The sequence below is a fragment of the Pecten maximus genome, chromosome 5 (assembly GCF_902652985.1).
Source record: "Pecten maximus chromosome 5, xPecMax1.1, whole genome shotgun sequence".
NCBI lineage: Eukaryota > Metazoa > Mollusca > Bivalvia > Pectinida > Pectinidae > Pecten > Pecten maximus.
The window spans coordinates 7,342,678-7,368,081 of record NC_047019.1 but is presented as its reverse complement, the minus strand read 5'-3'; the positions used below and the strand labels follow the sequence as shown (position 1 = coordinate 7,368,081).

The following is a 25,404-nucleotide window of genomic DNA, read 5'->3' as shown; positions in this document are numbered from 1 at the left end:
ACAGCATAGCTTGTCTCCCGAATGTTTGTCAATAAATAATTTATATATATATAAAATGGTATGGTTTTGAAATTGCATGAATTCACAAAACATAATCTGATCAAGTAAACAATATAAATATTATTAATGCAATTTGCGAAACCATTCCAATTAATATATTTTAATCATTTATTGACAAACATTTGCGAGACGAGCTATGCTGTTCTCCAACAGCTCTTGTTTAGTTTTTACAGGGAGAATTTTGTCTTAGTTGAGAAACTTTACCTAGAAGAAAGAATTTATTTTTCAGGGCATTTTCATGGAAAATTGAACATTTTTTTCCATTTTTTTCAAGAACAAAACTATATAATAACATTTCTGGGAGTGATAGTAATGATAAATATTAGATTTTTCTTCTTTTATCACATAAAAGGGAGTTATCTCCCCTATATTCATATTTTCCTGGTGTCGCATCCCATCAAACCTCCTGACTACATCTAATATATATCAGAGCTCACAGGGGGATAAATCTTTCCAGCTGCTTTCAAATGTAGATCTGACATCCGATTGGAAATCTTTTTCTTGGGAGATAGAATTTATGAGTGTTTCATATCCCATTAATTCAACTCACAGAATTGCTTAGATTTCTTTTCACACTTTCAAAGTATAACTGTATAAAAATATCATTTTAATTTCAGAATTAACACGTTGTTTATATAGATGTAGAATTTTACTACAAGAACTTTAATATTTTGAATGTTATAAATTTAACCATAATTTCCAAACATAACATCAATCTTGGAACTATTGATGTACACAATATTGAACAAATCTAATTTTCAAACATCATCCGGATTCTCTCTACTAGTTCACATTTTAAAATTATATCTCTATCTGTTTTCAGTAGGAGTATAGAAGATTGTTTATGTTTTTATTTTTTGTAAGAAACATGTTTGTTGCAAGTATTTTAACTTTATACACTAGTCTGTATTGAATCCATCTCAGTGAAAAATCCCGAGATTGTCTTGAACGCAACTGACTGCAATTATTTTCTTAATTTTCTGGTGGAGAATTTAGGACCATGGCATCAGGGCCACGAAATGTATTAAAATCATTGCCATAAAAATATTTACACAATAGTAATGCAAAATTGTTTTTTTTTTTTTTTAGTATCATGGCCACAAGAATGCAATAAACATCATGGGCATTAAAAAGAACAAAAAAGTCATGGATTTTTCATGGCAGTGCTTAAAGTCACGGCCATGTTTATTTTACAATATTCATGGACTGTTTCATGGTTTTTCAGTACTTTTTCATGGGTTTAATTATAGTCCGATAGTAAAACGTCCTTGTTTATGGGTGTCCATAGAGAATTTTTTTGTTAATTTCCACTGTTAAACAGCCATGTCCACGAGTGTCCATAGAGAAAGTCACTTTTTATATTCCAGTACTATACGGCCTATCCACGAGTGTCCATAGAGAAATTAACTGTTAATTTCTACTGTTATACAGCCCGTCCAGGAGTGTCCATAGAGAAATTCACTTTATATATTCCAGTTCTATACCGCCTTGTCTATAAGTGTCTGTAGGGATACAGGGATCCATTGGTTGTTTTCTTGTATAAATATCACACTTCTGTCCATATACATAATCAGTTTACCGTAACGGTACACTTGCTTCGCCTCCTGGGTACGACCCGGTATAGGCATGAAAAGGATATTGCTTTCTTCAGCCTGATTGAAAGAAAAAACAAAGATTAGAAAATTAGTTAATACCATTTTTACTGAATTTCTCCCCTTTGTTTTTTGATACTCAGCAATTTTTTTTCCAAAAATTACACCCCTTTAATCATAATAGAATACATTTCTTTTTCAATTAAGGTTACCCTCCTATCAATATTTTAGATATATATATAAATATTTATATTATTCTGATATAATTACAAGTATAGTATGCTGTGTGAGAGCCCTCCTGCATGAAGACAACACTAATGTTCCGGGAAATGAACCCAGCGCTCCCCAACCCTGGCGACTCCTACCAATTTAAGATGTATGTATACAGTTATTGCTTAGCCATAATTGTATACACATATTTAAATTTTTCCAGTTGGGGATATAAAATATTTGTACCTTAAAAAAAAAAAAAGATTAGAAAACTTCATTTTTCATTCCAAAAAAATAATTTGTAACTATATGGGAAACAAATAAATATAATTTTTTCTTCTCTTTTAATATGTGGTATTAACAAAATATCATTCCAGTTTTCTTCTAGTCAGCCCCAAAATTGAACATACACTTGAGACAAAGAGCCTACAAACTGATTTCTGTAATATTAAATATCCATGCAGAAACTTTCCTTCTTTCTCGATCAGCCTCAAAAATTGAATGGGCACAGTTTGGGACCAAGCCGAAGCTACACATCAAAGTTGAGATCAAAGTTGAGACCCTCCAGATCAAACTCAAAATTGAACGGTCACAACTAGACACTGAGGGGTCTAACATATCAAGTTTGAGAATGCAATAATTATGATTGTTTACAACTGGAGAGAGGATGTAAACAAAGGACGATCATCATATGGTGGGTTAAAATCTCTCTGTCACTAAAATACTTCTGTGACGAATGATTTTAAATATGTCTCTGCCCAAGGAATGTTACCTTTTTCTCCACCAACTCCTTAAAGCTGGCTGGGTATGAAGAACTGGCTGTGGAACTTCGGACTGCTTGATACTGAATAGAAAAAGTTTTAAATTACTTCATATACTGCTGCAATTTCTTTCAACTGATCATGACTTACAAGAGATCTCAGATGGATCTTTGCATCTGCCATTATACAATTTCTAGTGGTTCTATGCAAGTCAGATCTTTTCTGTATTTTTCTTCTCTTTCCTCTCAATGATTGATAATCTCAAAATATTACTGTATTTTTGTTCTTATGAACAGAAGCGACATTGAAAATATAAAAAAAAAAAAAAAATACATGCATATGCAACACTGACAAACTTTAACCATCAAGAACAACGACGGCTGTCATCCATTTTGTAATTTGAATCAGCCTCATAGTTAAACAAGCAAGAGGCATACAGGGCCTGAATCGTTAATGATAATTTAGGAAGAATAAAATATCTATACTAGAGGTGATATATGATTCACTGATACAACAGTGAAGCCTATGACCTTGAAAATAACATAAAGGTCATTTATACGAGGAAACTTGATATCACTCAATCTAGGGTACCTATGACTTCTGGCCAAATATGATCAGTTCCCGGGTGTTCAGGTTTTCAGGAACTTGATAGCAAGATACTCATAGGAATTTAAACATACTTGAAAATAGGTCAAGGTGATTCATATGAGGAAACTTCAACAAGATCATTCATATAAGGAAACATTAATGTGCTCTGTCCCAGGCCGTCCAACCCTGTTTCTTGTAGTTTTCTTAGAGATAAGTGCAGACAGACCAACAGCCATTCATACATCATACCATAAGGTGTGTTATTTCTACATATGGGAGGTACTGGACAGTACATGTAGTTAATACTTACGTCTTGTGGTATTGGTGGTGCTGGGGGGCGGAGGGGTACAGATGTAGGAGGAGGAGGAGGAGGAGGAGGGGGAGGAACAGACGTGTCCGCCATGTGTCTTCTCTCAGTATGGGCAAAGTAAGCCATGTTTTCCTTGGCTCCAGGCTGGAAGTGACCAGAGACTGCCCGATTCATAATGTCCAGGGCTTTGTTAAAGTGATCTGTCAACAAATACATAGAAACTGTCAAACCACAACTAGAAACAGAATGGCACTCACTGATCCACTAACGATTCCTACTCCACCCAAACATTTGCCCAAACATAAGACTATAACTGTTGCTAGGATAGCACATTAATCCATCCCGATTCCCACTCCGCCCTACATAAGTTTTAAAAGATATGAAATGAGATTAAATAAACAGAAAGTAATATTGCACAACTTCAGTGTACAGTGATTTTCTTACCCTAATTATACAGGGGCCTGTACCTTTTCTATTGGGAAAATATAGCTATATCTTTTTAATTTCGGAAAAAATGTACTTTCTTCCAAGCTCAAAAATAATCATAAAGTCAATGGTTTAATATCATTTTGAATAAGCATAATATAGCTATGATCAAGCATTGGCTTGCGAAAACATTATGCGAGATGTTATATGATCAACATTTCTTCATATTTATTAACAAACAAGGGAAAATATGAACTAAAAATTGGGAAAATACAGCAAATTTTCTTTAGGGGAAGGGGCCTGTATTCGGCCCCAAATCCATGCCAAAAAAATCACTGGTGTACAATTGTGTTTATTACATAAGTTTTGAGTAATTTGGATGAAAACTGCGAGATGAGTAGTCCAGACAAGATTTAAAATCTAAAAGATCTTAAAATACAGGAAATGGAGCATAACTGTTACAATTTATTTCTGTAAATCTTTCCCAAATCTCTAATAATTGTATATAAATGTATACCAAATAAGAAGGGTTGAATGTCACTAGTCTAATTAAGAAGCCTTCAACAAAAATATCTTCCAAAAATAATCAGTTCCTTATAGAGTTGACACATCACTACTTTGCAGTCGGTAAAGCCGTGTCCAGTCTATGCTACACATCACAAATCTTACCACACAAGTGTTTGAGGATTAGAGTAATGTCATGTGAGTAAGTCACATCAAGTCAGATTGTATAAGAGACACATAAGGCTCATCAGTGATATAAAGTTCTGATGATAAGAGGCAACCCCAAACAAAACTGGAAATATGGATCGAAAGAAATGCCAAAATCTGGATGGGGAGGTGCTAAAAAGCAATAATTCAACAAAATTTAAAATTTTCAATATTTGATTTGTTCATGTGTATATCCTGTGTCACAATTCAAATGAAAAGTTTGCTTGTTTGCGGGGTTTGTCGCCCCGTGAACAGCCAAGGTCATAGTTTTCTTGTAGTAGTTGGTGACTACCTCACTTAACAACATATCTAATGGGAGGCCCGTCACATGCCATATCAGAGCAGTTAGGGTAAAGTGTCTTGCCCATGGACACGACCAGACCAGCTTGTTTCTCTGCTTCCTGAGAAACACCGGTAGGGAACGTCGAACTACGCACCTCTAAACTTTGTCTCAGGTTACGTAGCCTGATGCTCTAACCAACTGAGCTATTAGAATGAATTAAAACGTGACAAGCAGGTTATGATAATATTATGGTCTATATGCTTATGGAAGTTACAATAACAAGCTGTAAAAACCTTTGACAACAGGTATGGACATGTACTGCTCAGGGAACAACGACTTCCAGCCAAGGTACCATTTGGTGATTTCCTCATAGTTTGGCATGTTACCCAGCCATCCACACAATACCTGCAGCCACTTGGGGAAAAAGGTTTTGTCCAGCATGGCTACCATGTGTTTAGCTGGAATGATATCTCGCCAAGCCACTACCCAGTGCCATGGATCTGAAATGCAAAAAAGTACATAGTGATCAATTTTGGCAGTATTTGATGGTTTGTGTGTGTTTTGTTTTTAATTGTTCCTGATATCATTGAGAACATTTGTACAATACTGTATATATTGTCACAAAAATAACAACACAAACATGGTCAGTATTATCTTGGGATCATCACCAGTAGGTTTCATCTAAATCTAATTGGACCAACTAAAGGAGTTTAAAATGTCTGTTCTTTATCAAAAAGCAATTAGATTAGGTCACTGAAGACTTTATCTCAGGTAATTCTCAGGTGACGTAAAAATATATTTGAAGCAATCTTCAAAATATTTTTCTAACTTCTAAATTCTGGAACCACAGACATATCAAAAACAAAAATGCTATTACTAACCGAGGTATTCAGAAAAGTTTCACAAATATAAAAAAATTTTTTTAACAAAACACATCAAAAGTTTATGCTTCCATAAACTAATGAATATCACAAATACTGACTTACCCAGGACCTGCTGGTGTGGACAGATGGCAAACTCTGTCATACACATGGCGAGTTTTGGGAGGATATTTTTGACGAGGAATGCTTCAGTGTGTCCTGGCTTAAACACTTTCATCCACGGCTGCAGTATGACCTTGGCTGACGAGTCTGAAGGGTGCCAGTTAATGAGAGCATTTGCAAGTTTGTGCCTGATTGGAGCATAGAGTGGTTCCAGTTTGTCGCCCATGAGTGGAAGCCATGGATGCAGCCATGCATGAATTGGCATAGTGTCCGTTAAAGGATTCCAGTTTTCCACTTCCTGTAGTAACCGTGGTAACACCAGCTGGTCGAGGATGTTCCCCATCACCCAACCAGGAAGTACAGGCATCCAGGTCTCCAAGAGCTCGATGATGTTGTCACAGTTACGTACATTCCACGTCCTGTAAGCAGAGAGGACAATGATATGGAAGTTTTCTAACATTTTGTGAAATTTCAATATTTAACACGCACACTTGGTGAAGAGAGAGAAGGGGACATGTTGATCATTTGATTTGTTTGTTTATTTGTTTTTTTGTTTGTTTATTTGTGTTCAACGTCCTTTTAACAGCCAGAGTCTTTTAAGGACGAGCCAGGTTTTGGAGGTGGAGGAAAGCCGGAGTACCAGGAGAAAAACTACCAACCTACGGTCAGTACAGTACCATGTAGGTTTCGAACTCCAGCCCAGAGGTGGAGGGCTAGTGATAGAGTGTTGGGACACCTTAACCACTCGGACACCGCGGCCCTTCATTTTAAAGCAAGTGGATCCTACATATGTACATTTTTGTAATATGATAAGAATTTATCAAGAACTTTCTGAGAAATACTAACTAACTCCAATAAATTCCAATATGGCGACTTGTCGGCCATTTTGATATAAACTTTATTTCATTCATAATTTAACACTAACTTTATAACAACACATAGTACAGTGAAGAAAGAATAGGATACAGAAACAAACTATAGTAACTTATATTAAATCTGTTTCCCGGCCATTTTGTTTCTCTGATCAGTCTCAAAATCATATGGGCATAACAGGGACTGATAGGAAATCTATACAACATACTAACCTTGAGAAAAAATCTTAACAGTACTTCTAAAGAAATAGTGACAACAAATATCACACTGCACCATGGCATAAGCTTAATTGGCCCAACAATTTTAAAATCCTGATTAAATTGTTTCTGGTAAAACTAATTTGACAAAAGTTTATAACTATAACATTCATCAGTCTCTTCCTGCCTGCCTATTTTAAGGAATATACATACACAGATTTTGAAGTCGAGGAGAAATGAGATTTTCACTAATCAAGTGATTAAGCTAATCACTTTTTGAACAACTGGGTTCAGATGTGCTAGAAATTGATAACTGAAGATAGACAAGCCAACATTTTTAATTATAACTAGGTTTCTTCACCATCAGTTAAAGTCAAACCTTAGGTACTTACAACACTGTAGTCCTAACAAATGGCAGCCATACATCCCAGAGTAGCCTCTGATACACGTCCATGTCCTGACCCCCGGTCAGGGGTCCGGCCGCCAATTTGGTAGTGTAGTCTTCTAGAAGTGCCTTCCACTCTCTCACCGTCTCTAGGCCATGAGTGGGGTTCTTCAGGGGATCCCAGCCAGTAAAATGCTGCTTCATCTAATAATAAAATTAATAATATATGCTGGTGCAACATGAATGTCTCTATTCCTTCCTTAAACTGTGACCCCTACAAAATGAAAATAATGTAATCTAAAAAAAAAATTGAAAAATTGAAAAAACATTATTTCCATTGGATACAGTTTGCACCTGTACAAGCATCTTCTTGTCAGTACAGAATACCCTTGAAGAAACTGATAGGGAAGCAACAGCTTCACAAAGTGAACTTTTATTTCAACAGCTTAATCGTTGCCAACTGGCACAGTGAACAAGTCTAACCAATGGGAAAGTGGTTCCGACTAATTTCCCAAAAAAATGTGTCATGAATCATGAATAGAGTATTCTGAGCCAGTTTGATTTCAATAAGATATTATTAAGCTCGTTGAAATTTAAGTCTAAATATACCCAGGGCAGTGGCTGAATTTGATAGTTTCTTCATCTGTTATTGAAACATTTATAACAGAAAATGGCTCCATAAATTATGTTTTTTGTCATTACTACATATTCCTTTTAACTGAATTCTAAGATAATTTGATGAAGTAAATTGACATCTAGATGCAATCTTTTTCTCTAATTTTGGAAAAGAAAATATGAGTTTTAAATCAAATAAATGCTGTAAAACCCATATGAATTTAAGTACGTACTTTGCAAGAAATAACTATAACTAAGTTCAACTGTCAAAATCCAAGATGGCTGCCTGTTGGCCATTTTGTTTTTCTAATCAGTATCAAAATTTAACGAGCACAAAAAGGGACCAAGGGGAACCTACATGTGAAATTTGAGATATATCCTTCCAGTACTTCTCTCAAGAAACAAGGATTGTTTACAGACAGACGAAGGACCATGGATGTATGACGTTGATGTTGGGCTACTTACCATAGGAAAGACAAGAGCTATTGCTAGAGATGACAAGTCGTACATTCGATACTCTTCATAATAATCTTCTTGGAGTGATTTAAAGATGGCCGCACACTCGGACAAGGACATGGGATCATCACAGCCAGGCTGTGTCCTTTTTTGACACCTGTAACATGATAATCCAGTTATATTCAAATCTAGAGGTTTGTCGAAAACGTCCAACAAATGAAAATTCTAGTTTACCTGTAACATGATAATCCAGTTATACTGGTATTCAAATCTATAGGTTTGTCGAAAACATCCAACAAATGAAAATTCTAGTTTACCTGTAATATACATGTAACATTATAATTCATTTATTGTCGAAATCTATAGGTTTGTCAAGCCAATGAAAATTCTAGTTTACTGTAAAAAGAAAACATGTGGGCCCTCATTGATTGAAGATATTTTTGAGTTTTATATGAGGCAGTGCAACTTAGCCTCTAACTCCAAAGATTTTGCAATGGAACTGCATGATATAAATTTCTATGAATTTTCTTCCATGTGATTAATTACCCTTCTGCACCAGATTTTTGATAAACATTTATATACAGTATTTAGAAATTTGAGTATATGAACTTTTTAGATTTATAAAAAACATAATGCATTTGCATTAATGACATCACATTGGCAACCAAAATATCTGAATATGAAAGCAAGGTGTTTCTAAACAATGAATTCTGAATAAGAATTGGTGATTACTAAACATTTCCCTATTAAATGGGCACATTTATGGACTGTGGGGAACCGATATACGAAATCTGAGAATGATTAATGAAAAACTTTCTAAGAAATACCAATAAACAATCTTCAACTGTCAAAATTGAAAATGGCCAAATATTAGCCATTTTGTTTTTGATCAGTCTCAAAATTCAATATGCACAACTAGAGAACCAAGATTAAAATAAAATTCCAGAAAGATCCATGAAAAAATTTCTGACACTTTTATAAATAAATCAGATCCATCAAAACGGCAAGGAAAGGTCATAGTATATGTATACCTTCCTAGAACATAGATTTGTGAAAGAACATAGATTTGTGAAAGCACTGTTGATTTCCATTGTAAATGACTTACATATCTACAATTTCCAGCACTTTCTTTAGCCTGTCCATCAGTTTTTCCTCCTGGTTACAGATTTCATCTAGTCGTTCTTTCTCGTACCTCATGTTTACAATATGATCCTTCAAGTACCGCAATCTAGAGAAGCAAAACACATCAGTTCAAATAGGGTCACGCTCAAGGGGCCCTACGGTCGTAAAATACATTGGAACAAATAGGGTCACACTCATGGGGCCCTAGGGTCGTAAAATACATCAGTTCAAATAGGGTCACACTCATGGGGCCCTAGGGTCATAAAATACATTGGAACAAATAGGGTCCCACTCATGGGGCCCTAGGGTCGTAAAATACATCAGTTCAAATAGGGTCACACTCATGGGGCCCTAGGGTCATAAAATACATCGGTTCAAATAGGGTCACACTCATGGGGCCCTAGGGTCGTAAAATACATCGGTTCAAATAGGGTCACACTCATGGGGCCCTAGGGTCGTAAAATACATCGGTTCAAATAGGGTCCCACTCATGGGGCCCTAGGGTCATAAAACACATCAGTTCAATTATGGTCACACTCATGGGGCCCTAGGGTCGCAAAATACATCAGTTCAAATAGGGTCACACTCATGGGGCCCTAGGGTCGCAAAATACATCAGTTCAAATAGGGTCACACTCATGGGGCCCTAGGGTCGTAAAATACATCAGTTCAAATAGGGTCACACTCATGGGGCCCTAGGGATGAAAAAGAAATAATACACTTCTATCTAAATTTGTTGAATTAGATATTTCTTAAAGAAATCATTTCAAATTTTGATTTTGTGAAAATGTAAATAATTACAGTATCTACATATAGTACACATGTATATTGTATATATAATGTTGGAATTAGACACACATTGGGGTCTATGGAATCTAGATTACTGTAAATTTGTGTAAAACCAAATTGTAACAGCTAACACTACTGCCCAGCAAAGTCATTACAAATCTATTACAAACCCATTACAAAACCATTAAAAACACTGATTCCATTAAAATTGGCCATTATTTCTCGTTTCCATTTTTGGGACAAACCTGGAGTTAAGTAATGTAATGGGCATTATTTTTCTAAATTTCAATTACTTTCCTATTAATATTTTCTTTGTAATGGTCATTAACAAAATAATGGCCCTTACTTCGTGTTTTGTATTTTTCTTAATGGCCTTTATTCTGTTTGTAATGGCCATTAGAGTGGAGTCATCATAATGTTATGGCCATTACTAACTGTGGATTTTATGTACTCCCATAACATTTTCCATTTAATGGCCACAACAAATTATGATCACAATGTAATGGCAATTATTTATTGGTAACTTCATGTAATGCCCATTACATTTTCCATTTAATGGCCATAACAAATTATGATCACAATGCAATGGCCATTACTTATTGGTACCTTCATGTAATGCCCATTACATTTTCCATTTAATGACCATCACAAATTATGGTCATAATGCAATAGCCATTACTTAATGGTACCTTTATGTAATGCCATTACATTTGTTATTCCGATGTGCAATTCCTCATAAGTGACATTTTTTTTCTTGTAATGGCCATTACAAATATTACAAATATCATCACATCATATTGTAATATATATGACAATGTTTAATATACTACCATGAATTGTTGACCTTAAATTAATGTATTATTTCAGTATCTTATTTTTCATTATATTGTTATTGTTGAATTCCATGTCTATATTACAATTTTAAAGAAGAATAAGGAAACTGTACAGGCTTACTAAACCCCTTCACAATAAAAAAAACTTCAAATTTCCCGCCCAATAACTTAAAGCAGGAGAGTTCCAATACATGGCAGCCATGAGGCTTTTCTCACACATATGAACAACATGTTATTTTACAAATGAAGGGAAGTATTTATCTTTAATACCTGGTTCATGATTAATACAAGACTACCAGGAAATGAAATATTCAACTCTGGAAGTATGTCAACCTGTTTATAGGTAAGAATTAACTTAAAACCAATCACCATGCATGTGACCTAAATTTACATAGTGTACATTATATTCAAACAGCTTTGGCATTTCTTAAATTGTATTGCCTATTCAACCAAATTGTACAAACATACAGCATATGTACATTGAGAATTAATTAATGCAATAATGAACATAAATCACTCTTACATGTATCTGAAGAATATTAAAAGGATTTTGGGTCCACATGATTGTGTACTGTGAATATCCATTTTTGAAGCAGTTATCAATTTGAAACAAATGATGGATCACTTTGAATGCAATTTTTAATGGAAGGACTACATGTACAACGATATTGTCAAACATGCATAGTGATACAGTTCATGATGAACTTTGATGACATTAAGTGGTAAAATGCATTTTCTAAATTTTCTGAATGCGTCTAATGTAATGGTCAAATGTAGGTCCATTAATTTTGTATACCTGTATATATATAATGGCCATTACACTTTTGTTTGTAAAAACGTAATGGCCATTACCATTGTGTTGATCTTTAAACAGTTTTTGTACTTTAAAAGTAATGGTCATTATATTTGTAAAAATTATGGCCATTAAAGTGTAGTTTTGTACACCTTTAATGGCCATTACACCTTTTCTATCGAAATGTAATGGCCATTACAGAGTACACTTCAGAAAGTAATGACACCGTTAATGGGCATTACAAAAATGGTTTTGCTCCAAACCTAATGGCCATTACATTACACCAAAATGTTTAATGCCCATTACACCATAAGGTTTGATGCCCATTACATTGAAAACTAATTATTGATGGCCCTATTACATTGTAATGGCAATTACTTAGTGAAAACTTTAATGGGTTTGTAATGGGTAATTTGACAGTAGTGATAAGAGTTAATGACTATTAATGTTTTTGTCAAACCATTAAAATCCTTAAAATGCATTTAAATTTTATTGTTTTTTTTCAGACCCATTAATTTTGTACCTTTAATAGTCATTAATGTTCAATTAAAAGCCATTATTAAAATAATTAATGATCATTATAAATGTTTTGTTAATAGCCATTAAAATGTATTAATTAAGTACTATGAACTAATTGATTTGTTTCAACCCTTGATGATCATTAAAATTGAAAACTGTCACATTTAAAGACTATCAAACTTGTATTAAAATTTTTCAATTAATAGCAATTAAAGGTACAAAATTAATAGCATGATTGATGGTTTTATGATGGGAAATTTTAATGGGGTTTTTAATGGCCGTTTTAAGGGCTTGGGTATGCAGTAGTGTAAGCATATCGTCATATTCACTATTAATATAGAAATGGTATATAGCAAGTGCCATTAGCCAAATCATGATTCAGCAGAATGTATCCAGCACAAAAAAATAGTACCCAGTTATATAAGCTTGTGACAACTGCATGAAATTCACTCAACAATGAAATGAAATTCTCAGGAAAGGTTTTCAGGTGACTGTACCCCATTATTTATATATTCAATCATTAGAGGTCATGGACAGAGATGAACTGTTAGAAACTGTATCAAGTCTATAATATTACTCTGGCAAAGTTTTACAGAAAAAACTTGATCAATTCTTATTATGCATCGTATCTAATTGTAGACCTTGCTTTTGTTATGTAATTTTCTAAAATGTTGGGTAATTTCGGCAAAATAAGCGAAAAAATTCATGTTTCAGGAAAACCTGTACTCCTTATGTAGATTACATACATACTTTCAACAAAACAACTATGCTGTTATGTTTATGCGGACTTATAGGATGCAATATGGACATTTGTTTGACTAGCTATGTCTACAAAAATATGGGAGGTATTTTAATCATTAAAAGAAATACTCCTATAGGGTACCATTAAGGCATCTGAACATATTAAGAAAACTGTTTTTAAGACAAATAGTTAAAATGTGGAGGTTTTTGTTTTCAGAAATCTGTATTTTTCACCTCAAACTCAGAGACTGAAATATATGTTCAGAGTTCTAAATGACAGTGGATGGCCATGAAGACTACTGATGAAGGGTGAACAGAATAGCCCACTACTATCAAATGATAGGCTAAAACACTGGCATAAAGGGAGCCAGGGAGTCTGTGACTATACTGTACAGGGATTTTCCTACAACTGAAAATGGGACCAAATCTTGCTAAAATTCCCTTTTGCCAATGAAATATTCCTAATTGGCTGTTCATCCAGCACTGAACCCCATTCTATCACTCTTCCTGGTCTGTGTGATACATATCAATGGAATACACAATATTTTGTAATCTTGGGCAGCTTAAAATAAAAAAGTATCTCATACTTGCGATCATTTTGCATAATATCCTCTTCGGCCATATCTACAAGGAGATTCAGGTTATGGGTCAGCTCTGGTAAGTCAAAGGCTCTCTTCTGATTGGTCAGATTTGGTGCAGGCTCCTCCTCAATTTCAGGTTTGTCATGACGATGACCTATGGCGTGGTAACCTAAGGAGGTCATAGAAAATAACTATCTTTATATTTTTTTTATAATAAAACAATTTGAATATTTTCCAATAAAACTCGTCTATTATTTCCATCTGAATTTTAATAAAAATCTAACAAGAGGCCAAACAGTCCTGTATTACTCACCCGCTACTAATATAATTTCAAAGTTAATCTGTACCATCCGTCTCTATATATATTTCAGTATGAGAATAAACTTAATGTATTCATTTTGGCAAACTTTGCAGATTTTCAGCCCTGCATGAATTCTGCTCTCTTGATTACATTGTGTATTTAGGTAAAGAAAATATCAGCCACATTTGACACATGTAGCCTTGAAAGTAAGTCAAGGTCGTTCATATGAACAAACTTGGTTACCCCATGTGAGCTTTTTCCAAGAAGCAATGGTGGTATTTCTGAATGATCTCCATTAAAGTACACATAAACTTTACCTGAAAGAACTCTTTGTTCCTTGCCAGTCATGTCAATGACCTTGACCTTGGATGATTTTGACAGCTGTGGCCGTTTCTTCACCACCCCTGTGTCAATAAGCTCCTGAGCAGTTTTATAGACATACTTTGGTTTCTTCTGGTTGCCCTAAAATGATATTTCAAAATGAACCAATGGGTAAAATGTATAATATAAATTCCAATATTTAACTGGGCCAGTATCACAGTCCCCTAAACTCCCCTAGCAGTCTGTAATGAAGCCATTAATATAGAAGTTTTGATATTTTTCTCTTAGTCATATAACACCTAAAAACAAAATTTGATTGAAATTTGACAACATCTAAATTTCAACCAATCAGAAGCCAGCAAATAGCATCCATCCTGTCCAATCAGAACATGAATATCTTGCTGTGTTTCTGGTATCATATACCTTACCTATATACCAATTTTCATCAAAATCAGAAACATCTAAATATTGACCAATCAGAAGCCACAATATGAAGGCCATTGTTGACAATGTCAATTCTTTTATTCAAAATAGCATGACCTATGCTGCTACTTTCAAGTAAGCTTCATATCAATTGATGCGCCAAATGGACCAAAAGTTATGGCTCAGATGTTTTAGAAAACCAGGAGCTAACCATTTTATTGAATCAGAAAATGGAGGTCTGTTTTTGGTGTTATTCTTTACTATTTTCATCAAAATTGGGCAATATCTAAATTTTGACCAATAGGGCTTCTTTTGGTTACCATGGCAACACAGTGACAACAGTTATCTTTTTTTTTTAAAGATAGTATGATTGTTATTAGCATCCATCCAAATCCTTTTTAACTTTTTTAAATTAAACACTTTTTGAACAAATACAATAACAATGTAAATGTTATTTCGAGATTTCTGAGTATCCATTATTACATATATAATGTAATAATATAAAAGCAGACTTTCTACAGTCTGAAACTCTGTATTAACAGGCCTAATCATAAGTACCTATCATAGTGCTTGGTGACCAGTTGAAAACAAAATGGACTGCATTTCTGTATATTGTTAAATATGTAACTGTAACAATCAAGCAGTTATTCTTTCAAGTCTGGCAGATGCAACCTCTTTTATATTACGTTTCTGATTTCTCAAATAACTTTTCTAACTTGTTCTATATCAATACTATGTAAATGGATATTGACAAAAAGTTCTATGTCCTTTACGCAATCTGGACATGATATTCTTAAACATCCATTCATAGAAAAATAAACTGGGTATAAAAGAATCTGAATTGAGTGATTAAGATTTTGTATATATTGTTTAATGGGTGAGAGCACTAAAATCACACGATCAGATTAAATGGTCTTGCTGGCCGGTTTTTACCTCTGTTTTCTTCCATTGCTGTAGCTGTGACTGAAATCTATTATCTTCCTCCTCCTCCGAGTCATAGACAGGGTAGTCCTTCAATGACCTTTCCGACCTCTCCGTACCGTAGGCTCCGACAGCTGCTCGACCTTTCCGCTTCACTGCTTCCACAGGAGTGGTGATACCTTGATGAGTCTTGCCCAGACCTTCGCCTGGTCTGTATCCCATCTAAAGTAAAAGATTCAAGAGTTAACAAGCCGAATGTATCATTTACACCATTGTATATTACAACTAAAACTGCTCCTAACACAACAAACTCATTGTTTAATTGATCAGAAATATTTACCTTTTCGAGAAGTTTTTGACCAATCCCTCTGGTGTGTTTTTCCCAACTGCCAAACGACCTGTAAAAATTGAAATGACAACTTCAACAAAACATAATTTAATTTTCTGACCATTATTCGACCAACAGACGATGGGACCGACTAAATAACACTGTAGCATAAACTCAGGTGTGAAAAACGTTGACTTAAGCCAGTGTTTTACAAGACAATGAATTTTCAGAGCACATAACAAAGACATTCAAAACAATGAATTTATAAGAAAGCATGTATAGCTACTGTTTAAAGTTGTTTCCTTAGCAGGATATTCAATGAAAAAAGTCCTATATAACTTTTAATCGAACAAAGTTGTTTTAATGAGTCACAGATGCCTTGTTTGGAGATTTATTTGGCCAGTGAGGCTTTAATATGTGTAAAACATACGTTGAATTGAGCATATAGGAAGTCTTTGTGAAGTTTGAATCTGATTAGTCAGTCAATCAATTTTGGCACTACTACCACATCAAACTGAAGCTTAAAGACATATGATTTTTGATATTTCTTCACATAAACAACCAATGTAACTATAATATAGTATATATGTTATAATGAAAACATGTCTGAGACTTTCTTTTACTTTGAATACTATACGAGAAATGTGATTATTGTATATTGAAAATCAGTATGAAATTGTCTAACTATAATTGATTACAATACAGACAATGAAAAAAAAAATTTTAATGTATTTTTTAAATTCATATATTCAACTTGATAGTTGCTTCCCTGAAAACTGGTCATGTATTCTTTACATAGTCTCTATGACTTTAAGAGAAACAGTTCTGTCAACCTGATAATTGTTTGTCAGTTAACATGATAATCGTTTGTCAGTTAACCTGATGATTGTTTGTCAGTTAACCTGATCATTGTTTGTCAGTTAACCTGATCATTGTTTGTCAGTTAACCTGATCTTTGTTTGGCAGTTAACCTGATCATTGTTTGTCAGTTAACCTGATAATTCTTTGTCAGTTAACCTGATCATTCTTTGTCAGTTAACCTGATAATTCTTTGTCAGTTAACCTTATCATTCTTTGTCAGTTAACCTGATCATTCTTTGTCAGTTAACCTGATCATTCTTTGTCAGTTAACCTGATCATTCTTTGTCAGTTAACCTGATCATTCTTTGTCAGTTAACCTGATCATTCTTTGTCAGTTAACCTGATCATTCTTTGTCAGTTAACCTGATCATTCTTTGTCAGTTAACCTGATAATTGTTTGGTAACACAGTCCCTGAATCCCAAGTCTACTTACTTGTCTTGATTATTAACACCAGCAAACTTTTTTGAGCCTCCCAGCTGTGTTGGTTTGCTCTTGGCCGATGCACCAGATGACCTCAAAGGCGGTTGTACTATTGGAACCTGTGAGGGCCTTAACGGTGCTTGGACGAGAGGTACAGACTGCCCAGCACTGTCAGAATCGGAATCCTAAAAACAAACAAAAGTGGTATCAGATGTTATATCTATCAATAAATCATTGTTTTGTTGGGTTTTTTTAATTGTCTTTAGTTCAAAACCCTAACATTTTTAACTTCCTCTCAAATAATTATCCTCTTTGAAGTCTTGAAATAAAACTTACACAGTCATCTTCAGTGAGCGTGGATAAGATAGGCAAGTACATGCATGTGTTTGTGTTTTCCCAAATCCAATCCAGGATTTTAAACTTTGGTTGGTTGATTAAAAAAAAAATTTAATTTACAGATGTCATTTTTAGCTCGTCTCTTCGAAGAAGAGTGAGAGCTTATGTTGTCACTCCGGCGTCGGCGTTGGTTTTCCAAATGTTAAATTTTTGGTGCCAGTGTTGAAAGGCATAGTAATTTATGGTAATATGGTCCCTGTGGGGGTCAAACTATCCCCTGTCGGAGTTAAACTAAATGATTTTTTGGGAAAAAAAACAGATTTTTGAAAATTGTTGGACTTAGAAAAATTTTGCATTAAGTTTTTGGGGCGAGTGTTGAAAGGTATTAATACATCACTTCATAATTGTACTAGGGTGCTGATAATTAACAATAGAGTCCCTCTGGGGTTAGACTATCCCCTGCCAGAGTTAAACTAAAAGATTTTTTTTTAAAAAACTAGAATTTTCAAATTTTTGGATTTAGAATATTTCTGCGTTAAGTTTTTGGTGCAAGTGTTGAAAGGTATTAATACATCATTTTATAATTGAACTAGGGTGCTGATAATTGGCAATAGAGTCCCTCTGGGGTTAAACTATCCCCTGCCGGAGTTAAACTAAAAGGTTTTTTGGGGAAATAACCAGAATTATCAAATTTTTGGACTTAGAATATTTCTGCGTTAAGTTTTTGGTGCAAGTGTTAAGAGGTTTTAATACATCACTATATCATTGTACAAGGGTGCTGATATTTGGCAATAGAGTCCCTAGAGAGTAAGACAATCCCTTCCTGGAGTAAAACTTTAAAAAGAAATTGGATTTTTTCTTTTTAAATCTGTGTTTTTTTGTTTTTAAATCTTTGGACTTTGTGTTAAGTTTATATTGTGAGTGTTGAAAGGCATATTAATACATGGTATTAGGTTCCCTGTGGGGGTTAAACTATCCCTTTCCTGAGTTAAACTGAAATATTTTTTGAGGAAAAAACACATTTATTTTTTTTAAATTTCGTGCAAATGTTGAAAGCTTTTTAACACATCACTTTATGATTGTACTAGGGTGCTGATATTTGGTGAAAGAGTCCCTATGGAGTTACACTATCCTTTCTTGGGGTGAAACTGAATATAAAACAATATGAAAACGTCACAATAGACAATTTATACCGGTCCACATTTTTCAATGGAGACAACTCTCATTAGGATATGTTGTCAAAAAATTGAAGAAATATGTCCAAAAGCAATTACATTTGTGTTTAATATCTTCATTTAATCTACAACAGCATAGGTTGTCTCCAAAATGTTTTTCAATAAATAATTTATATATATATATAAATTGGTATGGTTTTGAAAATTGCATGAATTCAAAAAACATAATCTGATCAAGTAAACAATATACAGTGTAAATATTATTAATGCAATTTGCGAAACCATTCCAATTAATATATTTTAATTATTTATTGACAAACATTTGCGAGACGAGCTATGCTGTTCTCCAACAGCTCTTGTTTGGTACTGATCTTTAGAGCTGCTGGGTGCATGATTTGGTAATAACATAGTGTCAGATGAAAACATAACTGTCTAAATTTTTGGTTTAAAAGCAGATAGAGATTGTTGCACTACAGACCACAAACTATATCATTTCTTGGAATTTCCGAAAAAAAATGCAAAATTTTACCAGTTGTATAGGGCCTTAATTACAATGAAGCAGATTTCATTCACTTCTAAATGAAATAAATCTTGACAAAACCTAACCTCTTCTTCTTCCTCCATTTCCTTTCCTTTGTTTTCTTTTAAGATCTTGCTGCCTTGCTTCACTCCACCACTAACGAAGTTGACAGGCGCCCCATAGTTTTTCTTCCCACGAGACCCTCGAGAAAATCCAATGGTAGGGCCTGTCATCCTCATCACTGTCCTCCGCCCACATTCCTGAAATAACACAATGAATCAAATTATAACCATTTATAAGACTAAGCTACATCACTTGATCAAGTTTAAATGAAATTGATCTAAGGACTGATGGGGAGCCATTGCACGAATAACTATCATGCACTTTACATATGGTCCCTGACATTTCTGTGTAGTTTCTTTGAAATTGGTTCACAAATTTAGGAGAAATTGTTGTACAAATTTTTTAAATAAAAACAGAAAGTGACTTGGTAACCATGGGAAACCAAAATTTCTGCAAAAAAAAAATGCATGCACAGTGCAACATACTTTCCCTTACCGTCCATGTGTAAGTTTCATTCTCTAGTTTAGTAGCTGTCTGGACAAGATTTTCACAATTCTTGTAAAATACCGGGTAAATAAAGTTTACATTACAAGATTTTTCTACAGCAGACAGATAATCTGATTTCAGTATATTCCATTCCTACCAACTTTGTTGTGTCAGGTATAACAAGGATTCTTTACAGAAGGGTAATTTGAACAGCCCACAATCTAAGTATGGTGGGCTATAATAACAATCTTCAAAATCCAAAATTAAAAATGGCCACAGCTGCCATCTTGCACTTTGATTAGTCCCAAAATTAAACGTTCATGTCTAGGGACCAACGGGAATCTTGAAATTTTAAATCTGAAAGAGATCCCTCCGGCACTTTAATAGAAAAAATTGTGACAACAAGGACTGATTATGGACAGAGGATAAACAATGGACTATGGACAAAGGGTAATTTGAATGTCTGATAAAGGTGTGCTAAAAATAAAAGCTTAATTAACCTTTTTAATCATCAACCATAACATTCAGTAAGCAAATACAACATATTACCATATATGGCCCTATTTTTGGAAATCCTGTGTCCAGGTCTTTGGTTGAATTCATGAAGAAGGTCATCGTCAGTGACCTCAAATCTCTCCACCTCTGGTGACGACATGGTTAGAGTCAGTATTGATAATTATCAGAACTCCTCAAAAAAGTTGATGCAGCCTCATATTTTTCCAAAACTGAAACAGAAACATCACAAAATGAAATAATTTATCCAGAAACATACATATATTGTAATTTACATGGATTTGGGTAGTAGACTAGCCAACAAGATTCGTTCTGATAGGATGGTAGTGGGTTAATGTACTCGTCAACTTAATTTACAATTTGTATAGACATTTTTTTTTTTTTAAAGGGATATTTGACAGAACTTGAAAAATGTATGGGTGTTCTGTACCTGTAATTTCTAATGACATTTAAGCTACTGTCATGCAGCTTCAATTTATACTGATATTATTCCTGTAGATGTGGTCAGCATATATACTTCAGACCAATATAAAATTCAGACTGACTGAATATATTGCATTGAGGAATCCAGAACTGAAGGCTCATTGTGAATGATATTTTTTATGCAAGTACTGGATAAATACACAAGTGTGTGTGCTGTTCACTTATATTATTATTTCTGCTGTGACTACAATTCCATTGCTTCATTATTGGCTGCCAACTTTAAAATGTACACAAATATTTTATACTGTTCAACAAATAGAACGCAAACATGTTACAACACAATCAGAACCATGTGGGCATTTGGAATTCGATCTAGCTAGATCTTTATAGAATTTTCAAAATTTAAATATCCTATGTTTGTTTATATGGTAAATCGAGGCAAACAATTTCCATAAGAACATATATAAGTAGATTTTTTTCAAATTTTATTAAAAACGTGAAATAAAATCCTTAATTGTTCTGAATATACCTTTGAATATCCTTTTTTTGTGATATTTAAAGAGATGGTGAACTGATATTTGCCTTAGGGCAAGCAGCAACCTTAGAAACTACAGGGAGAGCTGGGTATAGTAAAAAAAATGTTTACTCATTATCAGGATGATAAAATATATAGTGTATGTCAAATACTGGGGGCTTTCAATAAACGTGCAGTGAATACACTAATAATCCCCTCTATATATCATTGTATCAAACGGTAAACGGATACAACAAATGATCAAAATATAGATAACAGACAGAGTTTGACATAGAATTGATTTAACTCTAATAATAGTGAAAGCGCGACTTCTACTGATATTGATAGGTGATCATGATGGAGTTACAAATGTACCAGCCTTTATTAAGTGTGTTGACAGACGCGGCTAGTTCGTGTGCACGACTAACGGTTATCATGATATCACTTTCGCTAAATATATAAAAACTTGAAACACCCTCGGAAGCCAAGACTTGCTCGATCACTTTGTTTACAACCTGTTCCCAATCGGCCGGTCACTGCATAGTAAGAGATACAGTACGGTGTATACGGTCTTATAGTATAAGATTAGGTTAGCCAAAATAAATATTAATGTGGCTAGGCCTTACCTTTATCCAAAATACATAATGTCTAGCAAATAGAGAATACAAACAGATAGAAACGTCGTTCAACGACATGAGACTTACCGCCTGGTATAACACCGGAAGTTTGCAGCGTGAAATCGTAATCACAAAGATGTTTTGTTTATTTGTAGTATATGTAAAGGTGAAAAATTGTACGCCGCGCCCTTACCCGGGCTAACTTTATTTTATCATCTCAACCAGAGACCTACATATAATGATTCGGTTATCTGTCTCAAAAAATGTATTATGAAAAAAGTGTCATTTTCTGTTTTAAAAAAATCCAATATAATATTTGAAAATTTCTCTAGCAATAGACTGTCCCCAGGAAAACTGTGTCCCTGCAATACACTGCCCTGAGAGATAATGTGTCCATGAAATACACTGCCCCCAGGGATACTGTGTGCCAGTGATACACTGGTCCGAGGAAGGGAAATTCAATTTTCAGATTTCAAGGGCTGAAAACTCGGCATATTCTCAGTTTAAAATATTTTTCTAGAGTTAGATTGACGGAAAAGTTCCTTCAACAAAGTTGCGTAAATGTTTTTAGGAATTTGAAAAAGAAATGTATGTCTCTGAAATACACAGTATACTTTGATTTTTGAACATTGCCCAACACAAAAATCGCACATGAATGGGCACTTTTAAACAATTAAGATAATTCTGTTTAATAAATGCAATTGTATTTTAAAAGCGATACCTAGCGGAGAGTACACAAACTTCAGATGGCAATCGAGTCTATAAAGTATTTCCTCGTTTTGACGCCGTTAAAAGAAATCCGAATAATCCCGACTACCACGTACACTATGGGTTTCATTTCCGTTTATTGGACTTAATTCAGACTTTAGGGGGCCCCCTATCTATAATAAAATTCGCAAATTGAAAAAAAATATAACAATAAAATGTGAACCGCCAGAATCCCCAGCATTGGAAATATCAAATACATCTGTCTCAAACATGTTTATTTATTATAATTAGGAAATAATTATGTAATTCTTGACGATGGCAAATCAATGTATCATATTCATTGCATTGCTCGAACTATGGCAAAACTATAGGATGAAATCTAACTTACGCCTGTAGGACGACTCACTCCACGAAAATTAATCACCCACACTGGGAAATTGGAAAGCATGATGGAAAATTACGTTTCTCGATACCATACATTGTACATGTGTATGGAAATCTGGGCCAAGGACCAAGTGATGTAAAGCTGTGCTATACTGTTGAGTGTTAAGGAAACATCGCTGTACTTTTTGTTTGTTTTTTGTTTGTTTGTTTGTTTTTCCTCTTAAAATACCAATCAGTGCTACGTTTTCTGGGAGAAAAAAAGGGAAAATCCTATTAATTTCTATGAGTGAAAGACATGCGTGAGGAGCAGGGACGGCGAGACACTGTCCCTTCGGGATTTAAAATACTCAGTATCTTGCCCAAAATGAGATATGCGTTGGCGTTCGTTCGTGAAAAAATACTGCGGTTGACATGGATTGATATGATGACTTTCCTCGAGAGAACTACGTGTTATATGATCCAAATTTGAATGTAGCTGTTGGGAGAAAAGTCATGTTTTTGTAACTAAGAGGGGTGTACTTCTGGGAAACAATCGCGATTGCAGGGTTTGAAGTTTGGGTCTCCAGCGACTATATAGTCACAAAACCCACAGACTGTCAGAAAAGAAGTCCAACCATGCATGCAGTCAACTTCACTAGCCAAGGGTGTTCCTTAAGATATTCTCATTTTCCAGAGTGTCATATTGAGTACCACTTGGCTATAGCAAAGTTGGGATGCATTATAATTTAAGCGAATTAAAAAGGTCAAGAAAAAGAGCTCGTAGGAAGGCTAAAATTACTCAGATTCCCCTTCAATAGGTTTAAAATTTGAACAGAGTTATTTGTAGAAACTATTGGAACCACTAAATAAAGCTTTTTCTCTAAACTTACTGATAAACTAAAATCTCATTCCAAATCATTGCGAGATTGGTGGATGACTGCTCAAAAAGTAAATGGATTCTCGAAAAAAAAGATCTTTTGTTCTCCCTTTGAATAATGATAATGATTTTCCCATCGTTGCCATTTTATATACTTGCTTGGGATTAGCACCCCTAGGGTGTGGTATATGTGTTACCCCAATGGTATATGACAGATCGACATACCGACAATATAGTGACGTCACGGCAACAATTCAATGACGTCACGGCAAAGATTCAATCACATAACATCAACATTGTGTTTAAGCATTGAACTGCTTTCAGTTGGAAGTTATGGGCTGATGAATGCCAACTGGACAAAGGCAGATTTTATGAAGCCCGACAGGAATTTTGCTCCTACGATGAATGAACAAATTATCATCGTCAAAGACGGAACAGCCTTTTCAACAGCCATCTTTCGTTATCGCCGACGTGACAATTATGACGTCACTATAGTAATGACGTCATACTAATGATTTGGAAGTTATGAACTCGTAACCTTCAAGTCATCTTCGCTAACCAAGATGCCTTCAAGTGAGCTTGGTAAAGTTATATAGTGGGGCTGCATTGTAAGTGTTAATATATGTAAATATATTGCAATATAACTTTTCCAGTAACAAAAACAACTGGACCCTGCATAAGTAAAAAAGTGTTATGGGAGAAAAGACAATAATCACCACCTACATTGATGACGTGACAGAGAAATCTCCAGCCCACGGGGTAATATTCTAGATTGTAAAACCACTGCTTTAAGAAGCAATCAAATGTTGACTATGCTAATGATGCCTTCTTAAAACTACTCTTACAGTATTGAAATAAAATCCCAATATATTGCAGCCGTTATTCAGCTAATTGATACATCAGAAGTCGTTTGTCCTGGTCTGATTAGTCCCAGGTTAATTAATTAACGTTTAAATGTTTTGTGTGAACTACTCTACAATCTATTTAATAAATATCTTATTTGCAATAATTTCCCACGTGCATGGGACTTGCTAACGTACATGTACACGAAAGATGAAGATAAACACAGAGACTATTGTAAAGCTCGAAATAAGTTAAAATGGGAAATACGGAAAGCAAGAAGAGAAATGGAAAAAAAGGATAGCAGAGGATATAAAATGCCACCCGAAACGGTTTTGGAAGTATGTCAACTCGAAAAGAAAAGTAAAATCAGGAATATCAGATTTAAAAGGTCTTAATGGGGATAACAATCAAATGGCAGTTACGGATGGCGACAAAGCAGAAGTTTTAGCAAAATTCTTCAGCAGCGTGTTTACACAAGAACCACAAGGAGATCTACCAGAATTTAAGCCTAGAAATATAACCTTCCCTTTTGAGGACATTATCGTTAATTCTCAACTCGTAGA

The 25,404-nt window shown here is 34.5% G+C and overlaps 1 protein-coding gene across 1 annotated transcript; it reads right to left on the bottom strand.

The window, feature by feature from the left end:
- Positions 1-1,209: 1,209 nt before the first annotated feature.
- Positions 1,210-22,078, bottom strand: LOC117327008 (tuftelin-interacting protein 11-like). The gene is given in 17 exon segments (XM_033883817.1): positions 1,210-1,712; positions 2,635-2,706; positions 3,522-3,721; positions 5,235-5,441; positions 5,928-6,343; positions 7,387-7,583; positions 8,460-8,607; positions 9,556-9,678; positions 13,834-13,996; positions 14,446-14,590; positions 15,806-16,015; positions 16,134-16,191; positions 17,416-17,588; positions 19,521-19,664; positions 19,666-19,694; positions 20,533-20,708; positions 22,060-22,078. Coding segments are annotated over 16 exon segments (2,565 nt in total). The 5' UTR covers positions 20,639-20,708; positions 22,060-22,078; the 3' UTR covers positions 1,210-1,538.
- Positions 22,079-25,404: the final 3,326 nt, after the last annotated feature.